Genomic DNA, 22450 nt, shown 5'->3' with positions numbered 1-22450 from the left:
TGGCAGAGATGAAAAGAAGTGGAGTTGAAAGAAACAATTGCTGAGTTTGATTTATGACATTTAGATGAAAGAATTTGAGCAGAATCTGGTAAGAAAAAAACACTTTGATAGACATTTGGAAGGCTTAATTTAACATGAATACATTTTGATTTGTCAATGTATGGACATAGTCTAAAAGAGTACTAGTAGTTTTATTCACCACAACTTTGAAAGAAAAGCAGTTGAGTTTATCACAAGAAGACATTCATCCAAGAGAAACTAATTTTATCACTCATACCCACAACTGCATGAGACTGCATTTCAGGACTGGGTGGAGGTTTTTTTTCTTTTTTTAATAGCAGAACATAGCTAGCCAACACAATAGCGATGACATATGAGTATACACTGTTCAAATTAGCCACCTGGGGGTGGGCGAGGGGGAGGTAGGGAGTTTCCAAACTGTTAATTATCAAGCAAACAAAGAAAAGACTGTAAGGGTGGAATTGTTGTAACTTCTGATTTCTAAGCAAAGTCCACCTGTAGCCAGTGAGCATGCCTAGTGCAGGTGGTTTCGATTCTCAGATGTGAAAGTTAGCTAACCCGAGAGCTGGATAACTGTGCAAAAAGAGAAGGGAGCGGTTCTCAGAAAGCCGCAGAACAACCGTGTTTGATGGCTAATTAGGCATGGAAAACCATACTCAGTATATCATACGTCCTGCCTCTTCTACATCCCCATTTCTCACTAGCCTACCCTTCCACATGGTAAGTCCTTCTATTTAATTTGTAAGCCTCACACGCCAGCACATTCCTCAGAAGTGATGCCAGACCTACCCTTCGTTCAGTGGGAAAATCGCTTTCTCTTCTGAGTTCATTACAGACATGAAGTCAACCCAGAGGTGACAGAATAATGCTTTCCTGGGCAAAGATCTTGCAAAAGCTAGAACCCTAACCTATCTTTGCATTTGTAATATCTGTGTGTGTGTTTCTGCTGTTGTGGATTTAACTGAATGGCTACAAATACTGCATTCATAAATACTTGTAATTAAAGAAAGATTTTAATATGGCACAATGTTAGTTATTGTAACAAATGTGTTCCTTTAAGGGCCCTAGACCCACAGTGGAGACAAAAGGAGAGATGCTGGATAAAATACAGGGCTCCTTGGAGCTGGCAGGATGAGTTGTAGAAGCCTTGTCTCGGTGGTAAACTCGGCTTTCTTGGGTTCTCTGCGTAGCTCCGCTTCTCCTGGCTGCCTCCCCATACTGAGGCTGGGTCACCTCCCTCACCAGATCTGCCCAATTAGCTTACACAAGCCCGCTTTGTATGTTACCTTTTTAGTTCCTGAAAATTTTGGAGTTGGTGACTCCAGAGAAGATGGTTCCCCTTTCTTTGTTTTGTTACTTTATAAATATCCTGCGTTTTTTATTTGTTGGGGGGGGCGGGGGGTGGAGAGAATGAGTTCCCACCCACTGCTTCATTCCCCAAACATCTACAATGACTGGGGCTGGGCCGCGTAAGTCAGGAACTATTAACAAAATCCAGGCTCTCATGGGAGTGGCAGGAACCCAATTACTTGAGTCGTCACGGCTGCCTCCCAGGGTCTGCATTGCAGTGGAGTCCGAGTTGGGAGCCACAGCGGGGAATCCTATTCAGGTATTCCACTGTGCAGTGTGGATGTCTTCACTGCTGGCATTTGCCCGCTCCCAGGTGGTTTCCGTTTCCTGCTTTAATCATCCGTAAGTTGAACAAAGTAGACCGTAATGTGTCCATAGAGTCAGAGTAAGGTTTGGAAAGCTTTGTGTTCTGATAGGCAGCCAGTTTTGAGTCTGTGTGACATACACCGTGTAGGTATGGGAAATGAGGTCTGATGTAATTGCTTCACTCTGAGGGGGAGCGCCGAGGTGGTTAAAATTTGAACTGGATGTCTGTAACTTACTTTGAAACGCATCCAAAAAACGAGTAATTGGATACAGGTGATAAGGTAAAAGCAAGCAGAGGGAAAGCTAACAAGTGTGGAATCTCAGTGCGAGGATGCCAGCGTTCATTTGCAGCTTCTACTTTAACTTTTCTATGTGCTTGAAATTCTTTATAAGATGTGGACAGAAAGTTTAAATGTCAACCAGTCTCCCCATATGTCTGTCTGTGGGTATTACTAGCTTAGTACCAATTATTAGTTAACTGTGCTATGGGTCCTTAAAGACATACGTTGTGATCTTTTTCCAAAAAACTGGGATGAATTTACACTGATTGATTTCTTCCATTCTTGTTCTCTTGTGTACAATGATATTTTTCTTTTTTTGTATCTGTCATCCAAAATATATGAAAGGAAACTTAAAAAGAAAAACAATCCACAGCCATAGCTAGTTCCCTGATAGCAGGTGATCATTTAGTCTTTATCCACACAATTACACACTTCGTGTAATTATCATAGCATTTTTTCACTTGAGGCTAAAAATTCACAAACATTGCTCTAATTCTTCTGTGAGTTCTTTGGCTGGATCTAGAAGTCAAATTAATAGCAGAGCTGATTAGCAAGAGACAAGCAAAAGTTTTAATCATTTCACATGTTCATGAGAATCTTAAGATAATGAAGTCTGAAGAAAGGCCCAAGGCATGATGCTTTTATGCTTTTCAGATGCAGAGCAATAAGTGTGAGAAGGAATGGAGATAGGAAATAGAGTTCTGAATCGTAGGAATGGGAGAGGAAGATGCAGAAGTTGGGGAGATAAGGCCACATCACACTGATGAGGCTCCTTGCATCCCCAATTCCCAGTCTCCTACGATCAAGGCTGTTTTCCAACCTTGAGATGAGACAGATGCCCTGCTTATAACAGTCTTTAGGGTCTGCTGCTTGTAGGAAAAAAACGGGCTAAATGGCCCTTCCAGAAATTACAGTTCCTCCAGAGATTTCAGCTTGAAATAAGCAATAAACCAAGTTGGTATATTTTGCTTTAACATCTTCCCTACACACTAGTCATAATCCTTTTATCGATTGTAGCACACTCCATGAAGTCAAGATATCAGAATTTATTTATCTATTCTTGTTGTTACCAGAACCTTTCCTATTAGAAGAACCAAATATTTTCATATATACATTTGAAAATTATTTTCTTACTTTGCATCCTTTGCCTAGAATAGTCATAAGGCTGATTAAAAAAAATAGGTTTTTATTACCTTACAGGTATAGCCCTGACAGAACGAGATTTTTACGATTTTTCTGAATTGATTACATAATGAACAATACTAAAGAGGTGTTTTAAGTCCATTTCCTTTCATTACCATTGAGTCGAACACTTTCAGTTTTATTAGTTTAATGTTTGTATTTTTCCCTTTTACAGGATGTATGGGAAGGAGGTCTTAGCTGTTGACATTTAAGCGATCTTCTCATATGTAAATTCTTATTTAGTGTTAGCATGTGTTACATGTTGGTCTCATTTGTGCAAATATTTGATATATTTTTGTTTGCATTTTCTTTTATTGCTATTGGTTTTTGTTGCACACCAGGTTTCCTGCTAAGTGAGTTGGTGTTCCCTGGTGTCATCTCTTTCAAATGAACATGTCTGTGGTCTGCACACTGCTGACTTCCCTTCTTCCTTCTTTAATGTATTTGGAATTGACTCTGACTTACGGAAGGAATTAAGTATGAAACTAAGGTGATATCTATATAGATATTTCTTTTCCCGGTTTTTGTCAGGGCGAGAGTATTGTGCACCATGGTTCTCTTTGACATCATCCGTATTTTATGTTTGCACCTTCTCCTCGCTTTTCCATCGTTGTGAGATATTCTGTTATAGGGGAGCTGTTCTCCTCCGTCCTTTCCCTCACTGCGCTCTTGTTCTTGATATGTATCCATGTCCTTCCCCATCTTATTTTTATAAGTAAATTTTCTAGGTTAATTTTCTTGAAAGGTCTTTAAAAAGTCTAATTGTGGTACTCATTGTCATCATCTTAGTAGCCAAAACCAGACACATAAACAGCTTCCGGCTCTTTTTTCATACCGCTCCACATAGCGTTCAATTTACTTTGAACACTAAGCCCCTTGGAGGTTTTCTCTCCAACACGTTCTCAGGCATATTGTGGCCAGAAAGGACAGATGTGTCCATACAGAGAATAGAGCTGAACTTCAATGACACTAATTCCAGTCTGAACCTTCTCTAACTGGCCAGGTATTCTGTTACTGGGAATAAAGGGGCCTCTTATTATAATTTTGCTCTTATTGTCATTATTGTCACTCTTTTATTTTCCCTTAATGCGACTTCTAGAGGTAAAATTAAAGTGTCCAGAAATGTGTGTCCCTCGGAATTTTATGCTCTAAATTAAGCAATTCCTTCAGTATCTACTACTAATGTTTAGTTTCTCAGAAAACACTCTTGTAAACCATGAACCTGTTTTTGTCAGTTTTTCCATGTCTCAAAAGCAACATTTTAAATAAGTTGCTCAAAGTTTGAGTGAGGTACATTCATCCACAAGGCATGCAAAATATTTTCCTAATATAAACCTCTTCAAAGATGGCTATAAATCATCACTTTAAATGCTTCCATGGAGGCAATGACTAGTCCTTTGACCGTTAGATTGGGAAATGGAATGCTCACCAATCACAGGATTCTGACAGCTGTAAGGACGTGCGTTTAACTTCCAGATGAAATATTGACACATATCGAGAGTGGTATGTAGAAAACCCAAGGGGCCTTTGTCTTAAGAAGGTCCCTGTGTTTGTGTTCCCTTACCTGAAATCACTTTCAAGGAGGTATCCAGCTGCTCCACCCAAAAAGTTTACACAAAGATCACCGCAAAGTGCCCAGACATGACCTCACCTGCTCTCCTTCCCCCCCAAAGTGTGATCACTGGGCCATGTCACTTGCAAGGTGAAATTTAGAGCCACCAAATCATCTCTCTCCTGACAAGTAATCCTAACGCTTAGCACCAAAAGATAAAAAACAAGACCATGCAAAGTCACAGTCGGTCCACTTGATACTAACTTTAAATAAGCAAGTTCCAGGCACCTTGGTGATGATCTTTTTGCTTTATTTTGTCTTATGAAATCTTTTCTGCATAAGGTTCCAAAAATGTCTCCTAATTGCCAAACCTAAGGGGTTGGGTTGGATTTGGTTTGGTTTTAATTTTCTCAATGGCATTTGGAAGTCTCTGCTGGTTCTCTGCAATGGCATTCATGCCTGATTCTCCTCCCCACCCTGCTATCAATTCTTTCCCCAGCCCTTTCGAACACACACCTTCTGTTTGGGTAATAAACTCAGTGTGCCGCCCTCACCTCCCTGGTGCTCTGTTGCTTCTGTGAGTCTCCTCCAACTCTTAAGACTTCAGCTGCGAGCCCTGGGCTTAGGACTCGTGTGTCCAGCACCTCAAATGCCACTATCTTTGCCTATATCTGCCCTTCCTCTGACATTCTGCAACTTGGTGAGAACAGCTACTGTCTTCTATGTCATTTGATATTTCTCCATTGCCACCAGCACCCTGACACCCAAGTTATCAACACATATCATTGCCTTCTCTCCAACCATATTTAACAGGTTTCATTCAAAATTCAGACCCTTACTTGTGGGGAGCAACTCGGACTAGACTAAGTTACTGGAATTAAGACTTATTCTATGCATCTGCTCTCCCACAATATGGCGCTGAGAAGGGAGAAACAGCTTCTACACAGCTGCCTCCAGTTCAACCAATAAACAGCAGGAGCTGCTCCTGATTGGAGGAGAGCAGCGTACTCGGCGTGTGGGTAGCAGAGTTGGGATTGGTGGAAGAGGACTATAAAGGAGGAGAGAGACAACATGCACCAGGAACATCTCAGGGAACATCTATCTGAAGGAACACCTGAGCAGCCCCCGAGAGAGCTGGCCGGCGGTGTGCCGCTCCCCTGCGGAAGTGGGGAAAGTGGCTAGGGGGAACCGCCCTTCCACGGAGGTGGAAGGGTCGGTAGCCAACCCGGGAAGAACCAGCAGCAAACCCAGGAAGGGCCGAGCAGACAAAAGAACAGCGCAGGGTCCTGTGTCGTTCCTCCGCGAAGAGGGGGAGCGACATAATGGTGCCGTGACTCGGATATGAAGCCTAGGCAGGGTTTAGTGTCGTTCCTCCATGAAGAGGGGGAGCAACACTTATTCTCTTTGACCAGGCTGTTACAGAATTGCAACTTAGACCTCCGAACTCCATCCTCTCTCTGCTAGTATAATCATCTTTCTGGCATGCATCTAATTATGCAGTTTCCTGGCTTGAATACTTCCAATGGCTCTGAGTGGCCCAGTGCAGGGATTAGCCTGTAGGCCAAACCCAGCTCACTGTAAATTTTTACAAGGAAAGTGGTTTTTGGAACCCGGCCATGTTCATTGATTTATGTGTTGTCCATGCCTGCTCTCGGGCTACAACAGCAGAGTTGTGTAGTTCCAGCAAAGATGACGTGGTCCCAAAAGCCAAAAATATTTACTATTGGGTCCTTTACAGAAGCAGTTTTCTGACACCTGACCTGGTAGATACAGCTTGATTTCCACAATATGATGTGTAAGGCCACCACTGCATCCCCAGGCCTGCTCTTGCCACATGCCTCCCTTAACCCTTGCACTGTGGTGCTTGGCTGCTAGTGGTACCCCAGAACTGGCTGATAGCAATTGCTGTGCTGTTGTCTGGACTGTCCAGTGTCACCAGCCTCACATAGTTACTGAACAGTTGAAATGTGACTAGTGCAACTGATGAGCTGAATTTCTATTTTGTTAACTTAAATTGTATGTAGCTAGTGGCTACCAAATTAGATAGTGTTGTCTTACAGTGTGCCACCAGCAGTATTTTTGTTCATTCTAAAGGGAATACTTAAAATACTTAGGGTATCCTGTCCCTCTAGGAAACACTCATATTTTAATAGTGATTTAAAGTTCACTTTTTAAAAAAGATTTCTTTCTTTATTCATTCACTCATGTATTTAAAAGGAAGAATGACAGGGAGAGACAGAGAAAAAACGTTGTCCATCACTAGTTCACTCCCCTCATGGCTATAATGGCTGAGGCTGGACCAAGCTGAATCCGGGTACTAGGAACTCCATCCTGGTCTCCTACACGTGTGACAGGGACCCAAGCATTTGGGGCATTTTTACTGCTTTCCCAGGTGCATTAGTAAGAAGCTGAATTGGAAGCAGAGTAGCCAGGACTTAAACTAGCACACCTATATGGGATAATGGTGTGCAAGTGGCAGCTTAACCTGCAGTACCACAAGGCTGACCCCAAAGGTCACTTCTTCTGAGGGAGCTTGGCTAACCCCCAAGCCTTTCTCCCGAACCCCAAGTTCTGGGTTTTCTCCTTTTGTATCCAGATATTACCAGGAAAATTTTTCTGTCGCTCAGCTCTGTCTGAAAAGCAAATCCTTGCTTGATGTGTCTGTGTTTTAAAATTTCTCACTCCAGTTCCTGAATTGCATCAAAAGCTTAATTAATATTGTTTATTGGTCACACATAGATTAATCAATGTAACATTCAAACTTTTTCCAACCAGCAAGTTCCATCCCTTTATTGACAGTTCTTTAGCCAATGAAAGACTGTTGGCATGGTGCTCTAATAGCCATCCTGGTAACATGCCCCACCCCACTCTTCCCATTGGGTGTTGTCTTCTCCTGTTTTACAAAATAATGATTACAATTCCCTAAGCAATCTGGGTTTGTTCACACACTTTAAAGCTCATTTTCACAATAGCATCTTTGAGACTTGGAGTCAAAAATGTCACATTCCTCCAAAAATAATAATGAGGAATCCATGATTGCCCTGACAACCTACTGGTTTGACCTCTACAAAATCCGTTAATCCTGCCTTTTTGAAAATACACTGATTACTAGTGTTGTATGTGAACCATTGGCTACTGGGCCAGCTTGCTTTGTATTTAGTTATAGGTAACTTAATCTTCTATAGACTCAGGACAGACAGACATCTCCACATGGATGAATGGCCATGTGGCCATGACAACAAACAACCTTCAGAGACTGAAACTCTCTTAGAAGGAGGAACCAAAACATTTTGATGTCAACTCTGAGATTGTTCAAACATCCAGCCCATTTAAGGTGGATCTGAAAGTTAGCCAAGAATCTAAAACTACTCATGGTCACAGCATTCATAGTATCACAGCAAATCTTCCACATGCCTCCTTTTTAAAAAAAAGTTATAAAATTTAAAATTTTAATTGGAAGTCAGTTACAGAAAGAGTGAGAAAGGCCTCCTTTCTGAAGTTCCAATGTAAATATTGACTAATTGTAGGAGCTATTTTTGCCTATAAAATTAAGTTCCTTAAGGTAAATTGCTTCAAAATGCTTAGCATTTTTGCATTGACTTTTGTAACAAAAGCATTGACTTTTTTAATTGTTGCAGTTCAATATCAGATTGTTGTACTCTATCCCAAATGGTTTTAGCGTTCTAGTATTTTATTCCTACTCTAGTATCTTCCCTGTAGAATCAGAGAGTGTAGAGAAAGAACAAAATATTGGCAGGAACTCTATTTATCAGATCACTTCTCTATCATCCTGATACCAAATAGTCAGCAACACTCTTAGGCCACTTCTGGGAACCACCTGCCTGGTGGATTTGCCCAGTGGGTGTGGACAGTCTCTCTTGCTCTCTGTTTCATTTTGAGTAGGCTGCCTAGTTCTCAGTGTCCCAGTTTCCTCTTCCCTGGGGGGTGATATGCACTCCTTGATGTACTTATCAAAAAATGAGTCAATAGGACAGGAAAGCATACTCTACCCACCTCCTGGATTGTTTACTATTTTTTGTGTTATTTAAAATGATTCAAACCTATTCAAATTCAAAAGGATTTTAATCCCTTCAAAATGGTTTGAGTAGCATCAAACTCTTTATTGAAAAAAATTTTTAAATTTTATTTATTTAAAAAATCAATAGCTGACTTTCTAACAATGCTTAGGAACATCTGGTATTACTTGGAGGTTATGAGAGAAGAACAGAACCAAATATAGTCAGTGAATTGAAGTGGATTGAAGACTTTGGGGCTAGGAGACTGCTGTCTGAGAATCCTTCCCTCTGACTCCTCGCCCACCCAGTGAGTGCCCAGAAATTAGGGACCCCTTTAAACAGCAATCACCTTGGCCTTGCTACACCTGAGCCACCAAAGAGGCATATACCCCTAAGCTGCTAGAACAAATTCCCAAGATATCCAAGGAGTAAAACATATTTTTCTCTCCAATAAGAACAGAAAAGTAAATCCAAAGACAAGAAAAGGAATTATTGCCAGGGGTACAAACTCTCTTGTTCATAAGTGCCAACTTTCCTGAATGTACTAAATGGTGTTGGCTCAACCAGTGTTTAGTGAATGGAGTTTGCTAAAATTAACCCTGGATATGTTTACGTTGCCACATAATATATTCAAAAATAGTAAAATGTCACAGATGACATATGAAGAAAATGTCTATAAATACAAAACAAAGAAGAAATTCCTATATATAAATGATATTTTATAGAGGATATATTTCTATTGCTTTATTTAAGAGGTTTTTCTTTTTTATTTTTGAAAGATGATTTATTTCTTTTTTCCCCAGAAACCTTCTATTTAAGGAATACAAACTTCATATATTTCATAATTACAACCTTAGGGACATGATGATTCTTTCCCACCATACCTGCCCTCCCACCCACTCTCTCACCACTATTCCTCCTCCCTCTCCTATTCCCATTCTTATTTTTTACAAAGATATATTTTCAATTAACTTTATACACATATGATTAATTCTGTTAAATAAAGAGTTCAACAAGTAGTAATGGAAAACAAACAAACAAAAAAACTGTTCCTAAACAGTCGAGACAAGGGCTGATCAAAGTCATTGCATCTCAAAATGTCATTTGCACGTCTATAGATTACCTTTTCGATGCTCTATTAGTTATCACAGATCAGGAAGAACATATGGTATTTGTCCCTTTGGAACTGGTTTATTTCATTAAGTATGATGTTTCCCAACTTCATCCATTTTGTTTCAAATGACTCAATTTCGTAATTTTTTTTTTTTTACTGCTGTGTACTTTTCCATGATGTACATATCCCATCACTTTTTTATCCAGTCAGCAGATGATGGGCATTGGGTTGATTCCATATCTTAGCTATTGTGAATTGAGCTGTAATCGACAGGGGAGTACAACTCTTTCATATGCTAATTTCATTTCCATTGGGTAAATTCCCAGGAGTGGAATGGCTGAGTCATTTGGTAGTTCTATATTCATATTTCTTTTTTTTTTTTTAAGATTTATTTATTTGAAACACAGAGTTATCGAAAGGCAGAGACAGAGAGGTCTTACATCAGCTGGTTCACTCCCCATGTGGCCACAATGGCCAGAGCTGCGCTGATCTGAAGCCAGGAGCAAAGAGCTTCTTCCAAGTCTCCCATGTGAGTGCAGAGGCCTAAGGCCTTGGGCCATCTTTTTTCAAATTTATTTTTTATTTTTTTTATTTTTTGACAGGCAGAGTGGACAGTGAGAGACAGAGAGAAAGGTCTTCCTTTACCGTTGGTTCACCCTCCAATGGTCACCGCGGCTGGCTCACTGCACTGATCCGAAGCCAGGAGCCAGGTGCTTCCTCCCGGTCTCCCATGTGGGTGCAGGACCCAAGCACTTGGGCCATCCTCCACTGCACTCCCGGGCCACAGCAGAGAGCTGGACTGGAAGAGGGGCAACTGAGACAGAATCCGGTGCCCCGACTGGGACTAGAACCTAGTGTGCTGGCGCCACAGGCGGAGGATTAGCCTATTGAGCCACGGTGCCAGCCATTGAGCCATCTTCTACTGCTTTCCCAGGCCATAGAAGAGAGCTGGATCAGAAGTGGAGCAGTCAGGACTCTAACTGGTGCCCATATGGGATGCTAGCACTCCAGACAGCGGCCTCACCCACTAAGTCATGGCACTGACCCCTATATGCAGATTTCTGAGGTATCTCCATACTGTCTTTCATAGTGGCTTTACCTGTTTACATTCCCACCAACAGACTAGGGTACCTGTTTCCCCACATCCTCGCCAGCATTTGTTGCTTGTTGATTTCTGTATGAAAGCCTTTCTAGTTGGGGTGAGGTGAAACCTCACTGTGGTTTTGATTTGCATTTCCCTGACAGCTAGTGATCCTGAGCATTTTTTCATGTGTCTCTTGGCCATTTGGATTTCCTCTTTTTAAAAATGCCTGATCAAGTCCTTTGCCAATTTCTTCACTGGGTTGTTTGTTTTGTTGTTGTTGAATTTCTTGATCTCTTTATATATTCTAGTAATTAATCTTTTATCAGTTGCATAGTTTACAAATAATTTCTCCCATTCCATTGGTTGCCTCTTCACTGAGTGCCTCTTTTGCAGTATAGAACTTCTCAATTTGATGTAATCCCATTTGTCCATTTTGGCTTTGATTGCCTATGCCTCATGGGACTTTTCCAAGAACTCTTTGCCTGTGCCAATGTCTTGCAGGGTTTCCTCAATTTTCTCTAATAATTTGATGATATCAGGTCTTAGATTTAGCTCTTTAATCCATTTTGAGTGTTTTTTTTTTTTATTGAGTAAAGTGTAATGTAGGGGTCTTGCTTCATACTTCTGCATGTGGAAATTAGTTTTCCCAGCACCATTTGTTGAAGAGACTGTCCTAACTCCAGGGATTGATTTTAGCTCTTTTGTCAGATATGTTTGCTGTGTATACATGGATTGATTTCAGATGTTTCTATTCTGTTCCATTGGTCTGTCCATCTGTTTTCGAACCCATACCAAGCTGTTTTGATTAAAACTGCCCTGTAGTATGTATTGAAATCTGGTATTGTGATGCCTCCAGCTTTTTTTGTTGTTGTTGTATAAGATTGCTTTAGCTATTTGAGGTCTCCTGTGTTTCCATATGGATTTCAGCATATGCATTTACAGATTGCATTGAATCTGTAAATTGCTTTAGATAGTATGGGCATTTTGATAATATTTATTCTTCTAATCCATGAACATGGAAGATTTTTTCATTTTTTTATATCTTCCATTTCTCTAATGTTTTGTATTTCTCATAGTAGAGATCTTTGACATCCTTGGTTAAATTTATTCCAATTATTATTTATAATAATAATTTATCCAATTATTTTTTGTAGCAATTGTGAATGGGATTGATCTTAGAAGTTCTTAGCTGTGGCATTGTCTGTGTATACAAGGCTATGTTTGTTTTATATCTTGCCACTTTTGTGTGTTCATTTTATATACTGCCACTCTTCTATGAGTTCTAATAGTTTCAGTGGATTCTTTTCAATCCCCTTTATACAGAATCATGTCACCTGCAAATAACAATAGTTTTACTTTCTTCCTTCTCAATTTGTGTCCCTTTGATTTCTTTTTCTTGCCTAATGGCTCTGACTAAAACTTCCAAGACTATCTTGAATAGCAATAGTGAGTGTGGGCATCCTTGTCTGGTTCTGGGTCTCAGTGGGAATGCTCCCAACTTTTCTCTTATTCAGTAGGATGTTGAGCTTAGGTTTGTCATAAATTGCCTTGATTATGTTGAGGAAGGTTCCTTCTATGCCCACTTTGCTTAGAGTTTTCATCACAGAAGGGTGTTGTATTCTATCAAATGTTTTCTCTGCATCTGAGATGATCATATGGTTTTGTTCTTCAATTTGTTAATGTGATGTATCACATTGATTGATTAGCTAATGTTGAACCATTGTTGCATACCAGAGATAAATCCCACTTGGTTGCAGGTGAATAATCTTTCTGATGTGTTGTTGGATTTGATTGGCTAGAATTTTGTTGTTTATTTTTGCATCTATGTTCATCAGAGAAACTGGTCTGTAGTTCTCTTTTTCTGTTGTATCTTTTTCAGATTTAGGAATTAAGGTTGATGCTGGCTTCATAGAAAGAATTTGGGAGGGTTCCCTCCATTTCAATTGTTTTGAATAACTTGCAAATAATTGGAGTTTGTTCTTTAAACGTCTGATAGAACACAGTAGTGAAGCCATCTGATCCTGGGATTTTCTTTGTTGGGAGGGCCTTTATTACTGATTCAATATCTGTCTTGGTTATTGTTCTGTTTAGGTTTTCTATGTCTTCATGGCTCAATTTATGTAGGTTGTATGTGTCCAGGAATCTGTTCATTTTTTCTTGGTTTCCCAGTTTGTTGGCATACAGCTCTTCGTAGTAATTTCTGATGATTCATTATATTTCTGTGGTGTCTGTTGTTACATTTCTTTTTTCTTCTTTAATTTTATTGATTTGGATCTTCTCTCTTGTTTTGGTTAGTTGGGCGAATGGTGTATCAGTTTCGTTTTTCAAAAAATTAGCTCTTCATTTTGCTGATCTTTTATATAGGTTTTTTGTTTCAATTTTGTTTATTCAATTTTAATTTTTCCTTTTTTCCTACTATTTTTGGATTTTATTTGCTGTTTTTCTAGATCCCTAAAATGCATTTATAGCTGATTTATTTGGTGGCTTTCTAGTTTTTTGATGTAGGCACCAGTTGCTATAAACTTTCCTCTTAACACTGCTTTTGCTGTATCCCATAAGTTTTGATATGTTGTATTGTCATCTTCATTTGTTCCCAGAAATTTTTTGCTTTCTTCAATGGTCCACTGTTCATTCAGGAGCATGTTTTTCAGTCTCCCTGTGTTTGCATATGTTCTAGAGATTCTGACTTGGTGATTTCCAGCTTCATTCCATTGTGGTCAGAGAAGATGCATGGTATGATTTTGATTTATTGGAATTTGCTGAGACTTACTTTATGGCTTAGCATGTGGTCAATCCTAGAGAAAGTTCCATACACTGGTGAGACGAATGCGTATTCTGCAACTGTAGGATGGAAAGTTCTGTAGATATCCATTAGGTCCAGTGGGTCTGTAGTATCAATTAACTCTGTTGTTTCTTTGCTGATTTTCTATTGGTAGATCTGTCCCTCACTGAAAGTAGGGTATTGAAGTCCCCCATTCCTACTGTTGGAGTCTATGTCTCCCTTTAGATCCCTTAACATTTCTTAAATAGCCAGGTGCCTTGTAATTAAGTGAATATATGTTTATAATAGTCACATCTTCCTGTTGCATTGATCCCTTAATCACTACACCATGCCCTTCTTTGTCTCTTTTAACAGTTTTTGTGTTTAAGTCTATTTTGTCTGATATTAGCTATACTGGCTCTTTTTTAGTTTCTGTTAGCATGGAATATCTTTTTCCATCCTTTCATTTTCAGTCTGCAGGTATCTTTGTTGGTGAGATATGTTTCTTGTAGGTGGCAAGCAGATGGGTTTTGTTTTTTAATCCATTCAGCCAGTCTGTGTCTTTTAACTGGAAAGTTGAAGCCATTTACATTCAAGGTTACTATTTATAAATAACTTGGTCCTGCCCTTTTTCCATGAATATTCCTATTGTTTACTTTCAATTTCCTTTGTACTTTTACTGAGAGATTTTTCTGCCTTCACCTTCTTTCGTAGTGATGACCATGTTTCTGTGTGCAACACACCCTTAAACATCTTTGATAAGGCTGGATGAGTGGTGACAAATTCTTTCAATTTTTGTTTGTTATGGAAGGTCTTTATTTCACCTTCATTCATAAATGAGAGCTTTGCAGGGTACATTATTCTGGGTTGATAGTATTTTTCTCTTAAGATGTGGAATATATCTTGTCTAGCCTGTAGGGTTTCTGTTGAGAAGTGGATCTAATATTTGTCCATGCTGCCCCAAGAACCACAATAAGGCTCTGTGCAGTCCTTGGTGTGAGCATCGACAATGACCCTCACCAGGGAATTGAGGAGCTCCAAGCATGTGGAGCCTCCCACAGTGACTGCCCAAAGTCCCAGCCACAACTTGCACCCTACCACACAGCCAGTGTTTTCACGTTCTGCCACATGAGCCTCCCACAGTCACGAGCACCCAGACCTCTGTCAGTTCTCCCAGCCAGACTCAGACGTCTCTATTCAGCTGGTTGTTAGGCACCCAAACACTAGCCAGCACAGCTGTATGTGTATCCAAAATGGCACGCCCCCTTCACTGTGCTTGTTCTAGGACACTGGTACAGGGTGGTTGGGGAGAGAGAAACATGCCCCCTTTTTTTATCCTCTAGTTTGGCAAGTACACTGTCCCCCACAAGGCTCCAAGCTGGGCCCATGCCAGTCTCTTCCTGCAGCTTTATTGCCAGTGGTTTTGACTGCTACAGCCCAGTCTCACCTCATTCTCCAAAACTGGTGCTGAGGCCCTCGGCAGCTGAGGTCCTGAGTTGTGCACATCCACACCCTCCACATAGGTCCACAGTGTTCCTCTAGTTTGCGTGAAGTTTCCTCTGCCGTTTTCTCCCTAACTCTTCCCTAAGACTACACTGTCTCCACTTTTTTTAAACTATCTTCCCTTAGACTAAAGCAGTAAGCCCCCTCCCTGTTCTTCCATCTTGGACCTCTCCAAGGTTTTCCTTTGTTAAATCATAGTCCTGGAGCTGGCGCTGTGGCTCACTTGGTTAATCCTCTACATGCAGTGCCAGCATCCCATATGGGCGCTGGGTTCTAGACCCAGTTGCTCCTCTTCCAGTCCAGCTCTCTGCTGTGGCCTGCGAGGGCAGTGGAGGGTGGCCCAAGTGCTTGGGCCCCTGCACCCACATGGGAGACCAGGATCGGTGCAGCGCGCTGGCTGTAGCAGCCATTTGGGGAGTGAACCAGTGGAAGGAAAACCTTTCTCTCTGTCTCACTCTCTCACTGTCTAACTTTGCCTGTCAAAAAAAAAAAAAAGAGAAAAACCCAAGTAGAAACAGATACCCCCAGTAACCTGCACTGAATAAGGATCCTAACTATTATTACTGCCCTTCAAGTTGTGTAAAAGCCTGCTCCTGATCTTGTGTGGACATCCGACCTCAACAGTTCTTCTCAATAAAACTCCCTTCTCTTCCCCTCTCTCTAAGATGCTGCTGGGGCCATATGGGGCAATGGTGAATTCTCAGCTAAGACCCATTCAGAAACTCACAAGAAGTATCCCTCTAACAATGGTCAACCCATTCTCGTTTCTGTCTTGGTAAAGTTCTGTTCCCCATGCCTTCCACCTCAGCCTTCTACAGAGGCACACACACCCACACGAGGATTGACGAAGATGGATGTTTATTTATATTTATTTGAAAGAGAGAGAGAGAGAGAACCATCTTCGACCTTACGGTTCACTCCTCAAATACCCACAACAGCCGGTGCTGGAGCCCATAACTCAATCTGGGTGTCCCATGTGGGTGACAGGGACCCAAGTACTTGAGCCACCATCTGCTGCTTCCCACTGTATGTGTTAGCAGGAAGCTGGGATCCGAACCAGAACCAGCACTCCAACCCAGCAGTCCACTATGGGATGCAGGTGTCCAAAGCAATAGCTTAACCAATGTGCCAAACACCTGCCCATGAATATTTACCAACTGGTTAGTGCAGAGATGTATATGTATTTTACCAACAGATCTCATTTTAAGTTAAGAAATTTCAATCCCTGAGGAGCAGATCAGAAAATTTATTTCTCTCTGAGTCATTCTCTTTCATACACATACTTTTTAAAATTGTGGTAGGCCAGACATATGGCCTTTGTGGTTGCTTCTAGATTATGGCATTTAATAACTTTAAGAAAATCACTGAAATAGATTGAAATCTTTTTAGGCTCCCTAAGAGACTTGGGATCATTTAATTGGAGGGGGAATACAGTGAAGCAATGGAACAGCTTCTGGGATACGAAACCACGCATATGAAGCCCAGAGTTCTCAGAAGCACCCTCAAGCTAAGCAGAAAAACTGGTAGGATATGGCTGAGAGGGAAAATAATGCAAATGCCTTGGTCTGATAAAGTTTTCTTTGGGGCATTACTGCAGTCTTGCACTTTAAACATCAAATTCTCTGAAAATAGTTACAAGCAGATGCCATCCAGCAAAACAGAAAGTTTAACCTGTGGCAGAAAGAATTCAGATGAGCCAAAACTATAAGGCTCCTTCCTAATACACCTGTTTTTCTTTTTTTCTTTTGACAGGCAGAGTGGACAGTGAGAGAGAGAAAGGTCTTCCTTTGCCGTTGGTTCACCCTCCAATGGCCGCCGCGGCCGGCGCGCTGTGCTCATCTGAAGGCAGGAGCCAGGTACTTATCCTGGTCTCCCATGGGGTGCAGGGCCCAAGCACGTGGGCCATCCTCCACTGCACTCCCAGGCCACAGCAGAGAGCTGGCCTGGAAGAGGGGCAACCGGGACAGAATCCGGTGCCCCGACAGGGACTAGAACCCAGTGTGCCAGCGCCGCAAGGCAGAGGATTAGCCTATTGAGCCATGGCGCCCTCCCCTAATACACCTGTTTTTCAAGCAAGCTATGTTTCTCACAGGAATGGTGGAGCTTATTACATAGGTGTAATAGTATGTAAGGTACCCCTTAAGCTTGGGCAAGGCACCATCACCTCAACCATACCTTTCCACCTGCCTATCCAGAGCCACCTTTGAAGCAGAAACAAAAGAGGTAGAGCCACATCCCATCCCCAACCTTGACATCATTCTCTCCCTTTTCACCGCCCCTCCATCATTCTAAGTTTTGAGGAAGAGAGAAAGAGGAAGTGGCAGGGATGGCGGTGGGGATAAATGGAAGAAGGGGGTAGGGGAATAAACTGGCTTGAGAACACTCAGCGATGTTCAAAAAGTTCATGGAACATTGTAGTATTAAACAGTTATGCATGCATTTCAAAAATCTTTCACCAAAATAAATTCACATTGTATTTGAACTTTTCAGAGAACTTTTAAAATTACTGCCATATAGCTGTAGAGCCACAGAGTAGATTTGGAGTTACACGTGCTCTTCACCTCACCTGTTTCTGGGCTCAGAAGTCTTGGAAACCCTGAGGTGGTCATGCCTTGCTTACAGCGGTCCGCTTAGATCTGAGTCTCAACACACAGGCTGTGGAGGCAACAAGGCACCCAGGTCTGTGCAGAAATCCTCTGCGCATTCTCAGGCACAAGTTGGTTGTCAGGTGTTGGAAGGGGAAGTGGTTGAGAGCTTAGCTGTCTGAGACAAGAGGTAAACAAAACAGAGCTCCACCCTGACCCCTTCTCAGCTTTTCTATGGGCGTAATAAAACTTTCCAGACTATTTGCTTTGGTTTTTGTTACTGGCATTTTCTTGGATGAATCCTGGGCAGTCTTTCTGCTGACCTGATGAGGTGCTTGTAGAGATGACACAGAGATAGGCCAAGGACCTCTTTGGTAAAACCTCTTCTTATTCTTTTGTTATTTTTAATTTATTTGAAAGGCAGAGAAGAAGAGAAAACAGAGACTGAAAAGCAGAGAATCTTTAATCCAGTGGTCCGCTCCACAAGGGCCTATAAAAGCCAAGGTCGGGCCAGGCCAAAACCAGGAGCCCAGAGCTCAACCCAGGTCTCTCATGTGGGTGGCAGGGCCCCAAGTAGTTGGGCCATCATCTGCTGCCTCCCTGGGTGTGTATTAGCAAGAAACTGGAATTGGAAGCAGAGTAGGACTCAAACAGCCACTCCAGTATGGTATTCAGGCATCTCAAGCAGCATTTTAAGCACAGTGCCAAAGCACCAGCACTGTGTGTAGCAGGTTAAGCCACCACCTGTGACCAGGCATCCCATACTGGCACCGGCTCAAGTTCTGGCTGCACCACTTCCAATCCAACTCCCTGATAACATGCCTGGGAAAGCAGATGAAGATGGTCCAAGTGTTTAGGACCCTGCACCCACATGGGAGACCCAGAAGAATCTCCAGGCTCCTGGCTTTGGCCTGGCCCAGCTGTAGCCATCAAAGGTAACTGTCTCTCTATAACTCTGCATTTCAAATAAAATAAATAATCTGTTTAAGAAAAATGTAGTGCCAAATGTCCACTTTCAGGACTCCTCTCTGTATGCACCACAATCACAGCTCTAGGCTTGCCCACACAGACTCCATCCTCCTCCAAGATGCCCTCCCGTGCTAGCTTCTCTCTACAGTAGGCAGGTGGTTGGTGTACAAAATATTACCAAAAAATTATTTAATTAAATATCTTGACCTTTACCAAGTTACAGCTGGGGGATTTTTCTCTCTCTTGGAGGGAGACCCAAAGGAAAACTAAAAATTCACGTAGCAAAATGTAAGAGGTTTTCTTTAAGGCTTCCTTAAAACTCATTCACACTGTGATTTTACACACACACACAATGTATATAATCTGTATAATATGTACAATGTATACATAAGCATTTTATATATATATATAGCAAGGATATTCCATTTTTATGGAAATGCATATTGTGAAAAAATTTCCATAGATTTCAAAATATTTTGCCCTAAAATAAACTTATCTTTTAATTCTATTTTTCCAAAACTTTTATGATCCTCTCATATGTTGGACTTCATAATAAATATGTATATTGTTTATTTTTAAAATCTTATATTTATTAATTTATGTTCTTTAATTGAAAAGCAGAGGGAAAAAAATTATCCATATGCTAGTTCATTCCCCAAATGCCTGCAACAGTCACGGTTGAGCCAGGCTAAAGCAGAGCCTGGAACTCAGTCCAGGTCTTCCACAGGGTTGGCAAGAATGCAATGAACTACTTGAGCCATCACCTCCTGCCTCCCAGAGTGCACATTAGCAGGAAGCTGGATCAGAATCTGAGGTGCGACTTGACCCTAGAGACTCCGATACGGGAGGTGGCCGACCCAAGAGGTGACTGAACCACTGTGGGTTCTTGAATTGTAAACTACACATGAGCTAAAATCAATCATCTTAACCAATTTTAAGTGCACAGGCCCAGTGACATTAAGTCTCATCACATGGTTGTATTTATTTTTATTTTCTTGTTTACAGTCAACAAATCATTCTGAATCTTGATTCTATCAATCAATGCATTACCTAATCTTCCCACATTTGGATGATTTATAAATATCAGGATGCTATATTGCCTGCCTGGGGCTTAGTGCCCAGGAAAAGCTGATCCGGATTCTGACAGGTCAGAGAAGAACTCGGAGCCATTTGTGGGTTTATATCTCCTTTACTCACAGTGACAGAAACGCACAGGAACAGCCGCTTGCCCCCGACAGCAGTGGAGCCACAGAAAATATCTGTGTCTGTGGTGGCAGTCACATACACACAAAGACATCTACATATAGCCACATGCAGTCACACACCCACCTAGAGCCACACAGCTACAAGCAGCCAGGAACACGTCCACATCCATCCACAGGCAGCCACGCCTCGTCATGACTCCCACTTGTTGATACCAGCTTACAGACAAAAGTGTCCCCGAACACAGAGATAAGGGGGCATGGGCAAAAATGTGGGAACTTGATCCCATCACTTTCCCAAGTTCATCTCCTCAACATGTGTTACTGCCTAAGATGAGGATGAAGATAACAGGCTGTTAGAATGGAACTAAGAATAAAGGAGACAGAGCTAGATGCAATCCATCAGTGCCCACCCTCTGAAGGGTGTTTTAGCAAATGTAACTGACTGCTTTCCATGACCAAAGCAGATGCTCTAAGTTACCTCTCATCTGTACTGCAATCTGGCTTTCCTCACTATTTATTCACTTAAGTATTTCCTATGCACAGCCACTGAAACACCCAAACCAATTCCATTTCCCACCTATGGCATCAGCAGCACACTTTATCTTGTTTTGAAGAATAAAAGTATTGTAGTTGTTTTAACTTTCTTCCGTCTTCCCTTACATCCAGTCTGGTACTAAGCATTTTGGCTCAGTGATTCAGAATTTTCACATCTTCTTTCACAAACAGGAAACAATGATATTTGACAGGAAAAAAGGCTACTTGTGCCTGGAAGTAGTTGCTTGCTGGGGGATAGAATGTTCCCCAAGGCCTTAGAAGATCAGTACCTCAACTTGCTTAAACACCTGAGCACATAAGTTGGGAAGTTCAAATTGAATCCATTCTTGTTTACAAATATCTTCTCCTTTTGTCCTTTTATTTCCATTTCTGTAGCTACTACCTGGTGAGGGTCATGATTTCACACTTGGATTATTTTAGCAGGCTGCTCACTGCCTTCTCTGTTTTCCCTAAGTGTATCATTAGTGCTTCTGGCTACATCTACCTAACTACTGCTTTGGGTATGAGCTTATGACTGTTTCCAATGACCTATGACAGCCAAACCCAAATCCTTTTGTCAGGATTTCAAGGTAATGAGATTATGTGGGTCCACCTAATCTATAACTTCCTAATATTTATTCTAGTAATCTCTATTTGAGTTAAATTCACTTATCACTGCCTATCCCCAATATCATCGTATTTCTTACATTTTCTCTGCTTCTAGAAGATCCTGGCGGGACTGACAGCAGGTGATAATCATGGCTACTTGAGTGCTGGGCTCTGTGCCAGTCTTCATAGCAACCTTCCATCAATTCACATTTATTCACCATTTTATAGCTAAGAGACTTGGAGCTCAGGTTAAGTAACTTAGCCAAAGAGAAAAAATTGATTAAATCTCAACCTGACTTCAAATGCCACCCCTTATACTGCCCTCATTTAATGTGAGCTTAGCTTCCTCTGAACTCACCTGACCTTCTCATCTTCTCACTTGATGACTAATAACTTGCTGTCAGGTGGCATTCCTTTGTTCTTTATAATTATCTGGTTTTTCCATCATTCTGTAGCTGATGCAGCTGTCTGCATCTTTGTCTTCCTCTGTCCAGCTGTGCCAGCAATCTTTGAATCTCTTACAATTTTAGGTGTTGCTAGGTCTCCATGGATATGACACCTCAATTTCTGAATTTTTGCCAAAGCATTATATTTCCTCTGGCCTATGTGGGCCACATCACACTGTCCCTGAGAAATTGAATTTCTATTAATGCCCTTTATATCCTGTATTTGCTCTTAGACTTTTGTCACAGTTATTCAGTAGCTTTTCAATTCCTAATCTATAATATCAAAGCCCACCCAATGCTTTAATTGACTCATTAAAATCCTGCATGTCCAACAGGTTTACCTTTTTTTTATTTGAGAGGCAGAGGTAGAGAGAGAGAGGGAGAGACAGAGAGTGAGAGATCTTCCATCCACGGGTTTGCTCCCCCAATGGCCACAATGGCCGGGGCTGGGCCAGACCAAAGCCAGAAGCCCAGAGCTTTTTCCAGGTCTCCCACATGGATGCAGGGGCCCAAGGAGCCCGGCTGTCCTTCACTGTTTTCCTAGTCACATTAGCAGGAATCTGGATGGGAAGTAGAGCAACCAGGACACGAAACAGTGCCCACATGAAATGCTGGCATCACAGGTGGCAGCTTTACCTGCTACACCACAGGTCCCCAACAGGTTTTCTAACACAACAGTTATTCCAAGTCACAAATTCAAATTAAAAATTTAGTCCTATGATTCTTCTAGTGGTTATTTCCAAATCTGTTCTTAACTTCAGAGCACACGAAGTAGCATGTTGATCTCATTAAGCCAGGTTTGAGCCTTACAAAGCACATGACTACTGTAATTAAATATAAAAAGATCTTGTAAAAACCCTCCCACATACCTAGAATTCACCTAGCATCTGAGAGGTTTAGAAAACGCAAGGATAGTATTTGACCCCAGTCCT

At 41.5% G+C, this 22450-nt stretch overlaps 1 protein-coding gene across 6 annotated transcripts in view; it reads left to right on the top strand.

Annotated features, from left to right (window-relative positions):
* The window catches only part of FYB1 (FYN binding protein 1), a 180966-nt gene that overhangs the window by 7805 nt on the left and 150711 nt on the right, over window positions 1-22450 (top strand). The window contains exon 1 of one of the 6 annotated variants that reach the window (XM_008262138.4): window positions 563-741. The exons of 2 other annotated variants lie outside the window; for them this stretch is intronic. In XM_008262138.4, coding sequence (XP_008260360.2) covers window positions 664-741 — 78 coding nt within the window. In that variant the 5' untranslated portion in view covers window positions 563-663. Of the gene's footprint in view, window positions 1-562; window positions 742-1507; window positions 1714-22450 lie in introns of those variants that run through there. 3 more of the 6 variants (XM_008262142.4, XM_051853802.2, XM_051853803.2) reach the window with 3 other exon arrangements.

Source organism: Oryctolagus cuniculus, chromosome 14, assembly GCF_964237555.1.
Source record: "Oryctolagus cuniculus chromosome 14, mOryCun1.1, whole genome shotgun sequence".
Lineage (NCBI taxonomy): Eukaryota > Metazoa > Chordata > Mammalia > Lagomorpha > Leporidae > Oryctolagus > Oryctolagus cuniculus.
This window is presented reverse-complemented; position numbering and strand designations above follow the sequence as displayed.